The sequence below is a fragment of the Natrix helvetica genome (assembly GCF_964273705.1).
Source record: "Natrix helvetica genome assembly, chromosome: 1".
Lineage (NCBI taxonomy): Eukaryota > Metazoa > Chordata > Lepidosauria > Squamata > Natricidae > Natrix > Natrix helvetica.
In genome coordinates this window covers 219,604,797-219,621,466 of record NC_138548.1, presented here as the reverse complement: position 1 = coordinate 219,621,466, position 16,670 = coordinate 219,604,797, and the positions used below count along the sequence as shown (strand labels likewise).

At 41.3% G+C, this 16,670-nt stretch overlaps 1 protein-coding gene across 1 annotated transcript; it reads right to left on the bottom strand.

Moving 5' to 3' along the window:
• Positions 1 to 1,193: 1,193 nt before the first annotated feature.
• On the bottom strand, positions 1,194 to 15,603 carry LOC309382899 (keratin, type II cytoskeletal 75-like). The gene is made up of 9 exons (XM_081934861.1): positions 14,934 to 15,603; positions 13,463 to 13,677; positions 11,397 to 11,457; positions 11,179 to 11,274; positions 9,150 to 9,314; positions 7,423 to 7,548; positions 4,677 to 4,897; positions 2,778 to 2,809; positions 1,194 to 2,649 (listed from the first exon to the last, which is right to left on the bottom strand). The coding sequence occupies exons 1-9, from the start codon at positions 15,513 to 15,515 to the stop codon at positions 2,336 to 2,338; spliced, it is 1,812 nt and encodes a 603-aa protein (XP_081790987.1). The 5' UTR covers positions 15,516 to 15,603; the 3' UTR covers positions 1,194 to 2,335.
• Between the last annotated feature and the right edge of the window lie 1,067 nt (positions 15,604 to 16,670).

The following is a 16,670-nucleotide window of genomic DNA, read 5'->3' as shown; positions in this document are numbered from 1 at the left end:
AAAGATGCTGAGACTCTGGAAAGAGTGCAGAAAAGAGCAACAAAAATGATTAGGGGGAATTTTCTAACGGTGAGAACAGTTAACCCATGAAATGGCTTGCCTTCAGAAGTTGTAGGTGCTGCTCACCAGAGACTTTGGAAACTGGATAGCCACTTGTCTGGAATAGTATAGGGCACGGGTGTCCAAACTTGGGAACTTTAAGACTTGTGGACTTCAACTCCCAGAATTCCCCAGCCAGCCATGCTGGCTGGGGAATTCTGGGAGTTGAAGTCCACAAGTCTTAAAGTTCCCAAGTTTGGACACCACTGGTATAGGGTCTCCTGCTTGAGCAGGGGGTTGGACTAGAAAACCTCCAAGGTCCCTTTCAACTCTATTATTCTGTTATTCAGACTTCTTTGATGTTTTGAGGGGGAAAGTTGCACCTTTAATGGAGCCATCACTTCAAGAAGCATATCTTTTGTGAGGTTTGTGCTCTCAAGGAAAAAATGGCTGCGGTGTTTACATGATATTTGTAGCACTTCTTTCAAATCACATTTCACACAAGTGCAGCCTCATTAAGGATTTTGAAAAAGAAAGTCATTTTATGTCAGAGATTTGGATGGGGCAGAGATAATGAAGCTTATAGCACCATTACAGAAGAAATCAAACTTTATTGCTTGCTATCTTTGGAATAGAGGATTGGCTCAAATCATGTATACTAAAAGGGAATGCTTGATTATTTTTTTTAAAGATAAATGGTGTGGAAATACCTCTAGTAGATCAGGAACTATATCTGTCAGGCCTGGAAGCCATCTTTTACATTGGGCCTTCCGGCCTGCAACATTTTTTGCTGTGGGAAAATGGGAGGGGGGATTATATGGAGTAGGGGAGATATATAGTCTAAATAACATTCCTTTCTCAGAGAGTCAAGGACATCTTGCCCTGCACTTGTAGTGCATCTCCGGTTGGGACAGTGCCTGATTGGACCATGTGATGGGCCTGTGGGTGCTGGGCAGGGACTTGAACTTTCACTTGTTTGGGGAAAACCTGGAAGCTTTCAGATTCGGGTTTTCCCAGATGTGCCAATATGACATCTCTAATAAAATGGAACTTTGAGGAACTTCAAGCCTCGGAGTCTTCTTTCGTTGAGGGTGTTATTTGGAACCCTGACACTATCTTCATTTTCAGGGGAAAAGATGACAGAAAACAGCACGTTCAAAAATTAAAATTGCTCTTTATTTGTCATGCAGACTTGCGTAGAATCAAGCATTACAATTCATAAAATAACAGCAGCAGAAACAATCACCTTTTCCATTATTGCTTTCACAATGAAGAAAGGAAGAAAAGAGGTGACAAAGAGAGAAAGAATGAGAATGAGTACTCATCTGTGGAAATATACCGGTAAACTCCCTGTGTGGAAACGTAACATTGCAGAACATTGCAAGAGAACAGATCATTTGTGTGTCAAAGCTAATTTACTTCGGAAGAGTGCATGGTTAAAATAGTTTGCAGCTTCATATAGACTCCATCTGAAAACCCAAAGAATATGCTCAAAAAGGAGAAAAGATCAGAAATGTTGTTTGGAATGAGACAAGCCCATGAAGTTTGCCAGTCTAGAAACCCTCATCACATCTTTTTTTAAATATCAGAGCTAACACATTGTATCAAAGAAACCAAGAAGGTATTCACAATTACTGGTTTTCTGCATGTTTGCCCCCCTTGTTTTGCACATATCCAGGAGTACAATAGCTGGCAAACTGGAATGTCTCTTGCGCAAAACAAAAGACGCTGATGTAGGTGAATAAGGCTGGGTTGCAGAAACCGGTTTTGTTAGAGAAATGTTTGGCACAAGATTTACACCCATTGGATTTCTGATATTCATTGAACGGCTGATGCCGCAATTGGAGAAGTAACGTTCGAATGGGATACTGCAGACCTTATTTTTGTACACCTGCTCACAACCCTCTCACTGATCTACATAGAGGCCCTCTTGATCTGAGGCCCTTCTTGAAACAATTCCACAAACGGTTCGCTTAATGGGGTTGCATTTCCTTCTGTGAACCAATTGTGGCCTCCCTGCTAAAGCTGTGCCAGGTGGAGAAACTCGTGTTTCAGCCATGACAGGTCAAGTTCCAACAGAGGAACAGATCGAGCGTGTTGGATGTGGATGCAGATATCCAGGTTAATGTTAGAACTAGGCCTGGATGGAAAAGGTGAAAGTGTCAGAGAGGAAAAGCGCTTTTTTTTTTTTTTTGGTTTTGTTTTCCCTTGCCATTATTTACACGACAGGCATGATGTGCATGGTTACATGAATTGTCATTCAGGAGGAGGAGGAGGAGGAGGAGAGGACCCGACTTTAGTAGGCAGATTTCCTGCTTGTACTGGTTTTTGATAAAATTTTTACACTGGAACCTCCTCCTCCACCACCTGAGGAATGGCGACCTCCTCCACTACTGTAACTGCTCCCACCTCCGCTGCTGAACCCTGAACCAAAACCGGCTCCTCCGTAGTTGCTGCCACAGCTAATGCCATAGCCACCGCCGCCGCCGCCACCGATTCCAACTCCGAATCCTCCTCCGAGTCCTCCAGCACTTCCTCCGCCGAAACCTCCTCCCAAGGCCAGGCCACTTCCACCACTATATCCAGTGGTAGTGGTGTTGCTGACTACAGCTGAAAAACAGGGGAGAAGGAAAATTAAGTTGCTTCTGTGACTTCCATAGAGAAAACGCATATCAAGGCCCCTTTAATAATTAAAACAAGCATGCGCACACAAATGTACAAATGGGGATGATACTTACAATAGCTGACATTTCCAACGCCTTCTTGCAGTCTAAAAAGCAATGCAATAATTGGAGTTAACGCTTCAACTTAGGGTAAAATTACCACATTTTTAACATAAAAAGGAGTATTGCGATGACAGTAATATGAACTCAGCCTGTCTCTAGGGACAAGTGATAAAACATGCCTCATAATATCACAGCACAAGTGTCATGACTGACAGACTGCCGTCACATATTGGGGCAGAAGTGCAGCAGGGTGGAGTTTGCACTGGAAGGTCACCACGTATGTATAATTTTTTTTGTCACTGTGGCTGCATGTGATATGAAACTTTTAATGCATCTCCAAAAGGTGCTTTTTTTCAAACTTTATTATGATGTTGGATGTATTTTTCAGTGTATAAGATGCTCCGAAGTATACGACACACCTAGCTTTTGGGGAGGAAAACAAGAAAAATAAATTTGCCTCTGCCTCCCAGCAATTTGCCTCCTTGAAACAAATAGCAAACAACCCGTTTCAGTTTCAGCACAGCCTGATTAGCAGAAGCAGCTAATTGTTGGGCCTCCTGACGCCCAATTTTGGCCTCCGGGCACCTCATTTTCAGCCTACGCCCACCCCTTTTTCAGCCTCCGTGTGCCCCATTTTCCACCCGTTCCATGCGGCAGGGATCAGAATGAGCAGAAAATGGGGCGCACAGAGGTGGCAATAGACAATGGCAACCCCTGCAGCCTGAAACAGCTGATGGTTAGGAGGCCAATCCAACCGACAAGCAGTTGCTTGTGCTAATCAGGCTGTGCTGAAGCTGAAATTGAAACAGGCTGTTTGCTGTTTGCTGCAAGGAGGCAAATTGCTGGAGGCAGAGGCCAAAGGATGAGTGTCGGTGGGTGGGCGGGGCTACATTCGGTGTATAAGATGCACCCAAATTTTCACCTTTTTTTTGGGGGGGGGGGGTTGCGTCTTATTCTCCGAAAAATACGGTATTTGTTTTTTCTCTTTGAAAATATTTGGCTTCTCATCCAAGGAGCTTCTTCAGTTCTGAAGTGAAGCAAAGAAGCTTCTTGGATGAGAAGCAAAATATTATCCAAGAGAAAAACCAGGAAAGTCCAGTTGTCTTTTGGAAAAAAGCATCTTTGGGACAATTATGATTTGGATGGTTGAGAATCTCCATAGACCTTTAATGCATCTTATCTCGCCAACCTGAAAAGAATGGGCCAAAAAAAATGTCACCAGATTTGTGCTCTGTGGGTCATTTTAACCAAATCAAAAAATGAATCACAGCAATGTGTCTCTCTTTTGGAGGAAAAAAATGCTCTCAATATTACAGAAACATGGAGTTCCATTGTCCTCCAATCAATGAGACACATGTAGAAAAACAGCATTCTGGTGAGATTGGTTTAACCTTTCTATTTCACAAACAATATTATTATTATTTTTAACAAAAAGAAAATAGTTTTTTTTAGACCACCAGGAACTTTTAAAAAGAGCTTTTTCAATTTAACTGTTTCATTTCAAGGTGCAAGCTGTTCAGATGAAACATCCAAGGGAGTGCTCTTTTTTATTTGAAGAAAGTCAAAAGGAAGGTTGTGAAAAGCAGTAGATAAGCTATGGGTTTAGCGCAGGGGTCAGCAACCTGAGGCTCTGGAGCCGCATGTGGCTCCTTCCTCCCTCTGCTGTGGCTCCCTGTCACTGGTCAGCTCCACAATTGATAGGGCTTTCGATTAGGACAGGTAGAGGGAAATGTAGGCCGCGCTAGGAGGAGACTCTATGGTGGGGGAACGGGACTTGGTTCCAGAATTGAATGGCGGGGGGGGGGCTTCCGGTGAGGACCTTTATGGCTCTTTGAGTGTTTAAGGTTGCCAACCCCTAGTTTAGCAATTGTTTAAAGCATTATATTTAGTGCTGTGTTTCTCTCGGCTGACCTGATTTCTTCTCCTTCTAGCAGCTTCCTGTAGGTGGCAATCTCAACGTCGAGGGCCAGTTTGACATTCATGAGCTCCTGATATTCCTTGAGTTGCCGGGCAAGTTCTTGTTTGGTTCTCTGTAAGGCTTCCTCCAGTTCATTCAGCTTTTGCTTAGCATCCTTGAGGGCAAGTTCACCACGATCTTCAGCCTCAGCAATGGCTGTCTGAAGGTTGGCACACTGGAAATGGGCATAACAATTATTATTGTTATTATTGGAGGCCATTAATGTGATAAGTGTTACAACAGGTTCTCTTTGGATAATTCAGGAAGAATATCTCTTCTAGCCTGTAAGCAGAGAAAACTTGAAAATCTCTTCTTAAAGACTTCTACGCAACAAAACAATTGTATACTACCAATAAAGGTAAAGATAAAGGTTCCCCTCGCACATATATGCTACTCATTCCCGACTCTAGGGGGCGGTGCTCATCTCCGTTTCAAAGCCGAATGACTAAACGTCAAAGGCACACGGAGCACTATTACCTTCCCACCAAAAGTGGTTCCTATTTTTCTACTTGCATTTTTACGTGCTTTTGAACTGCTAAGCTGGGACAAGTAATGGGACTTCACTCTGTTATGCGGTGCTAGGAATTTGAACCACCGAACTGCTGACCTTTCTGATCGACAAGCTCAGCGTCTTAGCCACTGAGCCACTGTGTCCTTGATACTACCAATATATTGGTAGTATCAAGGACACGTGGTATACTCATAGGGGCTGAGTACACATCTGCATTTAAAGCAAATGCTTGTGTTTCAATGCACCAAAATTGTAATAATATCTCCGTAAATGGGACTAAGTGTCTCCATTAGCTCAGATTTTCTCCAGCACTGGAAACAAGCTATATATAGGGTTATTGTTCATTTTTGACTCAATGTGTTGTGTAACCTGAACCACATTATGCCTTAGCATAATGTGGAAATTCAGCCAATTATGGCTTAAAGCCATAGTTAAACAACGATAGCAAAGAAGAATATGCAAACCCAGCTATTGTGAAAGCAGATCTATCTCATGCAATACCGTAGAACTGGGCAGAATTCTATAAAACTTCACTTGCAACTTGTTCTCAACAACTGTGTGATCATTTATATATTTATATACAAAGCTTCTGTTATTTATCACGCTCTGAGCAAATAATGCCTCCGGATAGACATAAATGGAATAATTCCAAAAGAAGCTGTTGAAACTGCTGATCTATCATTGATTATCTTTAGACAGATGATAAAAGAACAAAAATATTTTAATAAGATGGAAAAACTGGCTCACTGTAGTTGCCTGGCTACCTTCCTTTAGAACACATTAGGGTGCGGAATAATTTATATAATAACCTGCCTGTCTGCCTACTTGTCTATGCTGTAGTAAGATGAAGGAGGGGATCCCTGGCTTAATTTGCAATGCCTAAGAGCTATTGCAAAGCAACTAACTTGCAACTTGTTCAACTTGATTGTGTAGATACCTTGCAACATTTGTACAATGAGAGATGTACTATCTGTGGATTCACTAGCAAAATCCCACAGAGTAGAAGAAACACTAAAATGTCATTATGATTAGAATAATGTAATGTTTAAAAAGAAGACATTTTGAGTGTGCTAGCCTTTGGTGCCCCAAAAGTGTTTTTTCAAAAGGCAATCGGACTTGTTTTATCCTTAAAAACATTTTTCTTCTCACCCAAGAAGCTTCTTCAGTTCAAAGAAAAAACAAGTCCGATTGCCTTTTGAAAAAGCACCTTTGGGACATTATGACCTGGATGACTGGGAATCTCTATAGACATAGTCTTTGGTGTATATGTTACTGTGAAAGACAGAAATTGGTGAATGTCGACATTCACCGGTGAACGTCAACACATACCAAATGCGTAGGGTTAGGGTTAGGGTTAGGGTTAGGGTTAGGGTTAGGGTTAGGGTTAGGGTTAGCCCTAACCCTAACCCTAACCCTAACCCTAACCCTATGTATTTGGTATGTGTTGACATTCACCGGTGAATGTCGACATTCACCAATTTCTGTCTTTCACCAATTTCTGTCTTTCACAGTAACATATATAACGGCATCTTGCATGCTTCCTACTTATTTCTTGTAATGCATGGTGTTTAATCACAGTCCATATTTTTTCTTTATTCATTTGAATGCTGAATGACCATCACTTCTGGTTAGCAGTAACTGGCATTCAAATCAATTAAATCTAGTTAATGCTTACCAGAAATGGCAACTGGTTGAATTTAAGATAACACATTTAACTGTTGCTAGTCTCCTTCCTTCCTTCCTTCCTTCCTTCCTTCCTTCCTTCCTTCCTTCCTTCCTTCCTCCCTCCCTCCCTCCCTCCCTCCCTCCCTCCCTCCCTCCTTTCTTTCTTTCTTTCTTTCTTTCTTTCTTTCTTTCTTTCTTTTTCTCATTCAGCAGTGATACTTGCCTCAATATTTTTCTACCAATATTTTGAAGCCAAATGGTACTTAAATTTGTTTTTTTTTAATATACTGCTTCAGGAGTGTTTCCTCATCAAAAACTCACTATGTATCATGAAAAATAATTCAAAGTAGTTTTCTCCCTAGTTTTCTTTTCTGTATGCAAGGGATTAAATTAGTACTCAAAAAACTGTTTATTCACCCTCTAAAAATTGTGCATCAATGGTACAAATCTGCTCTGGCAAAGAAAAGGGCCTATTCTTTAGTCCGTTCTCACAAGCTAAATGGCAAGATCCATTAAAAGATCACCTGTTTCTTCACGCCATCGATTTCACTTCGCAGTCTCTGGACCATCCGATTAAGCTCAGAAATTTCTGTCTTTGTGTTACGAAGGTCATCACCGTGGCGCCCAGCAGACACTTGTAGTTCTTCATACTGACATTCAGAAATAAACAAAGGTATCATCAAAACAGAGGGGATGGAAAATGACCCCGAGCACAGAGGCTGCGGAAGACATTGTATTATGTGGGGGCAAAAGTTCTTTCAAGGGACTCTTTGTAGGTTTAGGAAATGAAGCTACTTAGAGTCAACATTACAGGCTGAGGCCTGAAGCTTGCAGTCCGGGAATATGTATCTTGTCCTTCCTCCGATCCCGTCAGCCAAAGATGTTTGGCTAGCAAGGTCAAGAAGAAGAGTCTTCTCTGTTGTTGCCCTTGCCCTCTAGAACATCTTCTCACCAAAGGTGAGCTCTGTCTACATCCTTCTGACCTTCTGGAAGGGCCTTAAAACCTGGCTCTGCCCGGTGGCTTGAAAGGCCCCAGTGGGGACGCACTATGCTGGATGTAGCTGATTGAATGAGAGATTAAAGAAGCTGTACCATCCCTGCTTTTGGGTTTTAACCTTTTATTTAATTATTGTTAATTTTAACACTTTTATTTATGCTTTTATGTTGTTGTAAGCCAGCCAGAGGCACTCTAGATAGTGAGATAAGTATAAATAAATAATAATATGAATGAATGAATGAGCAGAAAGGAAGCTACACTAATGTTAGCCTGATGGTCACAAAGACATGGTGAAGGAGGAGGGAGCAGACTTCTCACCCTCCTCCTGCTTTATCATATGCTCATCCTCTGTACCTGTAACAAGTCAGTTTTGAAACAGGTGGGGAAAAGCAGGGAAGCAGGGGGGGGAGTGTCTCTCCCTGTTCTGGTTTTGAGACTCATCCTCTGCATCCAGCTCACAAGTCCCAGACCCAAAAGAAAGTTGGTCAACAACAATGGAGCATTGGACTAAAGGGTTCTCTCCATTGGACCTGGGTCTCTCCAGATCTGTGGCCTGTCAATGCAGTTTTTTTAAGTCCCTCTCCTCTCCCTCTCCTCTCCACTACCCTCTCACTTCACCTCCCCTCCCGCTCCCCACACTGCTTTCTGTGGAAGGATTTGGGGGAAACAGAAATGGCCTATCCAAACTCACATTTATTTGCCTGTGACTTGCTCCTTAGGCAATTTGAAAGGGGACTAAGCCTTTCATCTCAGACACCTGCCTACACTCACCCAATCCTGAGCAGTGGTGGGTTGCCAATTTTTTTACTACCAGTTCAGGCACGCTCGTAAGCGAAGCTTCTGCACATGCGCAGAAGCGTCTGGGCAGATGGGCAGAACCTCCCGCTGCCACTACTACCGGTTTGCCCTATCCAGGCCGAACCGGGAGCAACCCATCTCTGATCCGGAGCCACCGCATATTCTGGAGTGTGATTGATGGCTGCTTCTCCCACCAGTAGGAAACGCCCTGGGCGGGGAAATGCACTCAGGTGTCTGCATCCGTTTCTTTCCTTCTCACTCGCCCATTAAATCTGGAAGGACAGCGCCACTCACCGGCATAATTGATGCTGGCATAATTTTGTCAAGGATGGGAAGACAATACATTTACAACGTGCCGCCCTCTAATGCAGGGAATTCTGGGAACTGTAGTCCAACTAATCCGGTTATGAAAAGTTGCTCTAGGGCTTTAATGAATTTATTATTCTGTCTACTAACCTTGGTTTGATACCATGATTCGGCCTCAGTCCGGCTCCTGTTGGCAATATCTTCATACTGCGCCTTGACCTCAGCAATTATGCTATTCAAGTCCAGGTTTCTGTTGTTGTCCATGGACAATATGACAGAGGTATCTGATACTTGCTGCTGCATTTGACATAATTCCTGCAAAAAAAAAATTAAAACAAAAACTAGGTCACCTGGACACTGGGGCAAAAGTAATATGGTCTTGTTGAAGCAGTTATGGAAAAATGGATTAAGTACCTAACGGGGCTAGAGAACTTTCTGAAATCCTAATTCAATTTTGTTTGAAACCTTTCAATTTATATTCCAATTTGTAGCAGCCCTTTAGTTTTCTTAGTAATGCCTTTTGTTAGAGTTAGGAATTTTAGTGAAAAAAAGACGTTATTCACAATAACTGGATTCCAAGCTCAGTCAAAATATGTTCTGTAACTCATAAATGTTTCCAGATCAAAGTGATTAATTTCACTCAGAAAAGTTGCCAAGGAAGTGGGTGGATATTTTTTTTCCCATTGCTTCCTAGCATCAAGTCCAGACTAGACAACCCTGCAGTGTGGAGGTGCCTTATTTAAATATAGTTCTGTCTTGATCCAGGAATAGCTGGAGGAAATTGAGTTTATATTGCAAAAGATGTGATAATTGATGGCATTAAGTCTCTGCTTGTCTTAACATTTAGTCAGATCTTCAAACACATAACCAAGCAGGTGGAAACTGGTGAAGGGAAGGTACCTTTGGAAGTATATCCTTTCTGAAGGAAAAGCTGATCTAATATTTTCTGCAGTGGAACATTAAGAAATATACACGACAAGCTTCGACAAATCAGTCTGCTATGATCATCTTAGGAATTCTAACTCCTCATTCTTTTAGCATTGCTAAGAAAATAGTCTGCTTATTTCTTTTCTTAATGACAAGATTTTCCTTTTTTACACTGATATCTTTCTGCTGCATTAAGTTGATGGGCTAACAAATAATTGGATAAGGTGAGGTGGGGGGAAATGTCCATAATGGGAGACTTCAAATTGGAGAATTTATCAAGTTTCAGAGTGATACGGAAAGTGTTGAATACATTCAGTTTGGTCTAGTGGTTAAGTTAAGGTACCAAGCTAGAAAATGGAACTTCTAGTCCCACCTTAGGCATGAAACGACTGGGTGATCTTGGACCATTCACTGTCTCTCAGCTCAATCTACTTCACAAGGATGTTGTGAGGAAAATTGAGAAGGAAGGAATACTAGGCATGTGCGCCATCTTTAGTTTCTTATAAAAAGAATAAAGGCGGGATTAAAATATTTTAAAAATATGTTTTTATTGGTATTGAAAGGGAACTGGTATTTTTGTTAAACTTTTTTTTGTTTTCAGTAGCATTTTTAAAATTCTTCTCCCAATATATTTATAATCTACTTAATGGCAAATAGAAATATAAGAGAATTAATTAAAGGGATGAGAGATAATATAGTCCATGATCTCTGGTAGTACCATAGTTCATGCCTTGCACGTATAAAAGGCCATATTCAATTCCAAGTGCTTCCAATTAACAGATCTTGGAAAGATTCTGCTTTAGTCAGATGTAGAAGATTTAGCAATGGCAATAGCACTTAGACTTATATACCGCTTCATAGTGCTTTACAGCCCTCTCTAAGCGGTTTACAGAATCAGCATATTACACCCAGCAATCTGGGTCCTCATTTTACCCGCCTTAGAAGGATGGAAGGCTAAGTCAACTTTCAGCCTGGTGAGACCCGAACTGCCAAACTGCTGGCAGCTGGTGTTCAGCAGAAGTAGCCTGCAGTACTGCACTCTAACCACTGTGCCACCGCGGTTCAGTTAGATTTAGATTTAGATTTACTAAGATTTAGATTTACTAAGAACCTTACTTTTCTAAGGTTCAAGCTTAGGTTTACATTGAGAACTAAATTTTCTAGTCTTCTGACTGAATATAGAACTAGAGCTTATTTTAAGTTTAGAAAAATAACCTTTGGAACCTTTGGTAACGTGATAAAGGAAACTTACCGCTTCAAACAGTGCTTTCAAGAACTCAATTTCGTCATTCAGTGAGTCTGATTTGCTAGCAAGCTCAATCTTATTCATGTAGGCACCATCCACATCCTGCACAAAACAGAAGAGAAGTCTGCTGCATTTTGAGGAAAAACCAAACTTGCTTGGCTTAACACATTCAGACGTTCTTTTTCATTTCATTGAGACCCAAATATTGTAGGCAAATCAATTACCTTCTTGAGCACCACAAATTCATTCTCTGCACCTGTTCGCTTGTTAATTTCATCTTCGTATCTGTTAGACAACAGAAATGATTGATAGAATTAGTAATATGCATAGGTTGCAATATGAGAACTGAACATTACTTCAGACAGACCATATATAAGACAGCTAAATCCACATTTTATCAGTGTATTCTAGAAATCTTAGTAGTCTACGCCAACTGAATTATTCCTTGAAAGTAACCTAGTTTGTTTTCGGAAGATCAATCCTTGGAATTCCTCCAGCCTACTCTATGATTCCCAGTATTTTATAGATAGAATCATAATTACTATAGCTGCTATAAAATTGAGACATGGTGGTAGCAATGCTTGCCCCAATTTTGATGCTTATGGCTTGGCTCAGTAATGGTGGTTCTGAAGTCATATGCTGCAAATACTAGATGCGGATTTGCATGTTTTACCTACTTGGGGTATAGTATATCTAACATTGTCTTAATTTCAAAGAAGTATAGCTGCCATGAATTTAAAACCCACAGGTCTGGTGGGAAGACACATCATATTCAACATTCTTATCAGAAAGATTAGATCTCCTTGCTGAATGTTCACCCCAGCTAGCTAGTTGACACACAGTTTGTAGAATGCTCCTAAAGGCCACAAGATAGACTGTTATAAAGGTATACAGTTTTGCAAAAGTCTAAATGAAGTATTTAATTTGTAGCGGTGTGTGATTTAATTTACAATTCTTTTGTGAGGGTTTGGCAAGATAAGCTTGTACATTGAAGGCATCTCTCTGTGAAGTCCTGTAACATAAGCCAAATCAAACTATCTGGGAGCAAAGGTGGGGCTGGAATGAACAAAAGAAGGATGGGAGGGTTTTGCAATTAACAGATTAATTCTGAACAGCTTGGTGCAAGACCATAGCCTTAATCTGTTTTGCCTTTGAGCACGTGGATTTCTAAACCTGAATTCATTTGAACTACACAGAAAAGAAGGCTGGGTGATTAAGGGGGAGTATGAAAAAACTAAACTTTGGCATAGGTTTGCAAACTACTGAGCAGAATCTGTTTTGTCCCCTTTCTACTTCTGTTTGCTATTTAGCAAGCTATTGCATACTTGTGAAGTAGTTAGCATTCGTTGATCTCATTCTGACATAATGTTCACAGCCAAAATTTAGTCCCCCAAAGCTTTTCTAGACTTCTAAGAACATAAATAATTTGGTTAGGCATGAGGTTCATGGCTAAGATTTACAGCTCCAAGAAAGCCTTTATCAACCTGAATAAATATGTTAATAATGTGGATTTGTGAAGCACTTGCCTTTGAACTTGCATTTGGTGCAAATCAAACAGGTGAAACAAAACTCTCAAATCTTTTAGAGAAGGAAAAGAGGGGTGTTGGCTGCCATCTGGCTATCTGATTTCATTTCATTTCATTATTTCATTTCTTAAAAACGTTACAGCCATACACCCTAAATCCAAAATCCAGGTTTTGTGATAGGAATGCAGTGCAAATGCACAAGGTTCTTCCCACTAGAATGAATTCATTACTGCTTGTTGGATGGTCTGAGGTGAATGGAGAATGTTTGATGTTCTATGAATTTAGATAATTAGTATTGGCTCTAATTCAGTTAATTAATATTGGATTCTTTGCATTTACTGTATCTGGCGGCAAGCCCCTTTGGAATGAATTGCATGGGACGGGGCTGTATATTCAGCAAGAAATATCAATCTTTTATGTAGACGTAAGCTAAAATGTTACACCAGGCTTTGCAATAAGTCTTGGATCTCCAGACAGTCAGGAATTTGCTTACAGTGGAAACTTTACAATTCTCCTACATAAACAGCTTTATGCAGAAATCAGGCAGAACACATAAATCGAAGTCTGCTTTAGAGCTGTTGTTTTTATCCTGTTTTTTTTTTAATGGACTTTTGGCCATTATTTCCCCAGCCTTGAGAGATGGAGATTCTGCTCAGGGATGACATAACGGTTCAGTCTAGCCTAAGCAACTCTGGTCCCCATCTTGCCTGTTTCAGCCCTCTCAATATGTTAGACTGAATGGAATAGAATGGAAAATTACTCACTTGTTCTTAAAGTCCTCCACCATGTCTTGCATGTTCCTCAGCTCCAAGTCCAGTCTTCCCCGTTCATTTACTAGAGAATCAAGTTGCTTCCTGAGGTTGCTGATGTATCCCTCAAAAAGAGGCTCAATGTTGTGTTGCCGAACCTGAGTCCCTTGCTGTTGTAAGAGGTCCCATTTGGTCTCAAGGACTTTGTTTTGCTGCTCCAAGAATCGGACCTGCAAGATGGAACAGACAAAGCCATGAAAATGAGGCAGGTAAGTAAAGTTAACACTTCAGTGGGGAGAGCTCCTCTGGGAAAGAAATGAATGGATGCACGCCCCGCTTGTTCCTGGAAACCTTTTGGTTGACACTTTGGCCCTTGCGCCACTTAAAACAAAACCTGAATGGCTTTTCCCCATCTTATTTTTTCTGGTCCCTTCTCACTGGGTAGATTGGAAGCTCTTTGGAGCAGAGAACCATTATGTCTCTTATGTAGCCCTGCAAAATTCCCCAACTCTAGATGGTGTCAACCGTGTGCAGACAAATCAAAAAAGAGAACAAATAAAAAAAAACAGCAATTCAGTAGGGACAAAGAATAGCAAAGGAGGCTGAAAAGGGAAGGGGAAAAAATGGGGGCCAAAGAGGAGGTTGTGAAAACTAGCAGGGAACGGAGCTGCTGTTTCAAGTGACATGAGAAATAAGTTTAAAAATATGTACTTTTCAGGACGATCATTTAGCAATTATATTTTTATCCTCCATAACCTAATCTCCACAACTTCAGTGAAATCGCACACACACTCTACAGTGTGCAGAGAGCCCTGAACATGGCAATGAGATTGCAACATCCAAAGCAATGATAGAATGTTACATGTTATCATGCTCCCCTCCCGAACAATGCCAAGCTGCAAGCTGGATGAATAACGGTATTATAATTTGGGTGTGAATTCCTTCTGTTATCTGCAGTGAATATATAAAGCATCCTTTCTTGGCTTCAGCATTTACCGTATCTGTGCCATCTATTTTTAAAAGATGTTTTTGATAAATTGGCTTCAGTTAGGGTTGGTATTTGTGCATTCCACAAAGGATACACAAACTAAGTACCCAAATCCAGAAAAACAGAGGAGATAACTGCTTTATTCTCAACACTGTCATATTTAAGAATGGCAATCGTTGACTTTGAAACTGAGAGGTTTAAATTGTCTATAATTGGGGCCTTACTTTTCATCTTCAGATCTTGGGCTAGAAGTCCTCCCGTTATTTTACATGACCCTTCATCCTCAGAATAAAAAAGTTAATTGAACAATTTGATGATGACTTTGGACAATATTAGAAATAATTGTCTGTTATTGCTCATCTGCCTATATCAGATGTGATCTTATCAGAGAGCACCCAAAGATAACTGATAAATAGCCATTGGATTGGTGACTTAAGTTTGTGAAGGGTTACTTCAAATTTATGGGTCCCAAAGGTCAAGTAAATCACCCTCTCTTACCTTGTCAATAAAGGAGGCAAATTTGTTGTTGAGTGTCTTGATCTGTTCCCTTTCTTGAGTACGCACTCGCTGAATCTCCGGGTCAATCTCAAGGTTGAGAGGTTGCAAGAGTTGCTGGTTGATGGTCACTTCGTGGATGCCACCAGGGGGGCAAACTGGAAAACCTGGACCACCTCTTGCAAAGCCTGGTCCACCTACCATAAAGCCCCCAGCACCTCCACCCATGCCATAGCCAGCTCCACCTCCACCCATGCCATAGCCAGCTCCACCTGCACCCATGCCATAACCAAAACCAGCTCCCCCACCAAGGCCATATCCTCCACCATAGCCAGATCTTAGACCTCCTCCACAAACGGTACCATAGGAAATTCGCTTGCTTCCACCCAGGTTGTGCAGGCTTCGGCTGCCAAATCCGCCAAGTCCATAGCCGCCACCCCCTCCACCTCTTGCTCCTCCAACTCGAGAGACCGAGTAGGAGCTGAAATTGGCTCTCCCACCACCGCTACCACCAACAATTGCAGAGCCGGAGGTAAAGCCTCTCTTAGCTCCTCCGGAGGATGCTCGATAGGAAACACGACTCATGATTGTTTACTTGGAGCGAGAAGATGAAGGAAGTTTTGGATGATAAGCAGCACTGCAGAGAAAGCAGAGAAAGCAAAAGGCAGAACCTCTCTGATATAAAGGAGCAGGAAACCTCCCCTTTTATCTGTTTGGGAAAGAACCTGGCACAGAATCTGGGACAATTGGATACTCAAACGCTTGATGTGCCTTGCAGCAACTTGTCTTCTGTGACACGCCTACTCTGGTAAAAATAACACTACAGAACTGGTGCAAAGAGTTTATGTGTCAGAGAGAAAGATCTTGAAGGGATCAACATTTTTCCCTTTTTTATTTTTAGGAGAGTGTTTCATTAGCAGGAAAGCAAATAAAAGGAGAGCATAATAATCACAAGACTGCACATTTACACTCCGGCTGCTCAACTGCCTTAGTCCAATGTAAGGAAAGCAGCTACAATTCTGATCATTACAAAAATATGTCAGATACGTATTTTTTTTTCAATCTGTCAAGGGCTTTCTAGGGTCTTCAGTGTGTTGGGCACTGTGAGCAAACCTGTGAGGTGGAACAGATGCCTTATAGTAAATTAACTTTATTTGGGTCCATAGGTGATCCTTTATGAGCTGTTCCAGGTCCCTGGAGCTAAAGTCTTGGTTGTGCACATTCAATGCATTGGATCCCAAATAATCTGCATACAATGTGTATATTTGACACAGGATGGTCAATAGCAAGGAATTCCATAGTTAAGCAGGTAGCAACTCAGTTCTGTATTCCTTTACTAGACTGCATTTCCTTTTTTACAGGGTTTTTTGGAGGGCGAGGGGTGTCAGTCTCTATTGTATTCAGTGGCATTACTCCCTATGTGCTTTTTTAGGACTACAATCTTAAAACCCTCATCTGCTCCTGTAACAGCAGAGACACCTTTGGCACATCACTAATGACCCTTGTGTAAGACTTCTGCATTTCTGTGTTGGTGGCTGTAAGTGCCGGAACGCTGTTGTAAAGATCTTCTGTTAAACAAGTCCTGAAGTTACTTTTGTTTGGGAATACTACAATTTGGGATAAGAAGGTTCTTTAGATCAGCTGGTGCATAGACTTCAGATTAAAATATTCATAAAAAAGTAAGGAATGGTACCCCCATCTGTTATGATTTAGCGGAATGTTTCCAAAGGATAATTGCTA

Excerpts from the sequence above, each read along its gene's own strand:
- LOC309382899 (XM_081934861.1), bottom strand. The coding sequence starts at position 15,515 with ATGAGTCGTGTTTCCTATCGAGCATCCTCCGGAGGAGCTAAGAGAGGC. Across the intron at positions 11,275-11,396 it reads AATTTGTGGTGCTCAAGAAG|GATGTGGATGGTGCCTACAT; the intron begins GTAATTGATTTG and ends TGTTTTGTGCAG. Across the intron at positions 7,549-9,149 it reads AATCATGGTATCAAACCAAG|TATGAAGAACTACAAGTGTC; the intron begins GTTAGTAGACAG and ends TCTGAATGTCAG.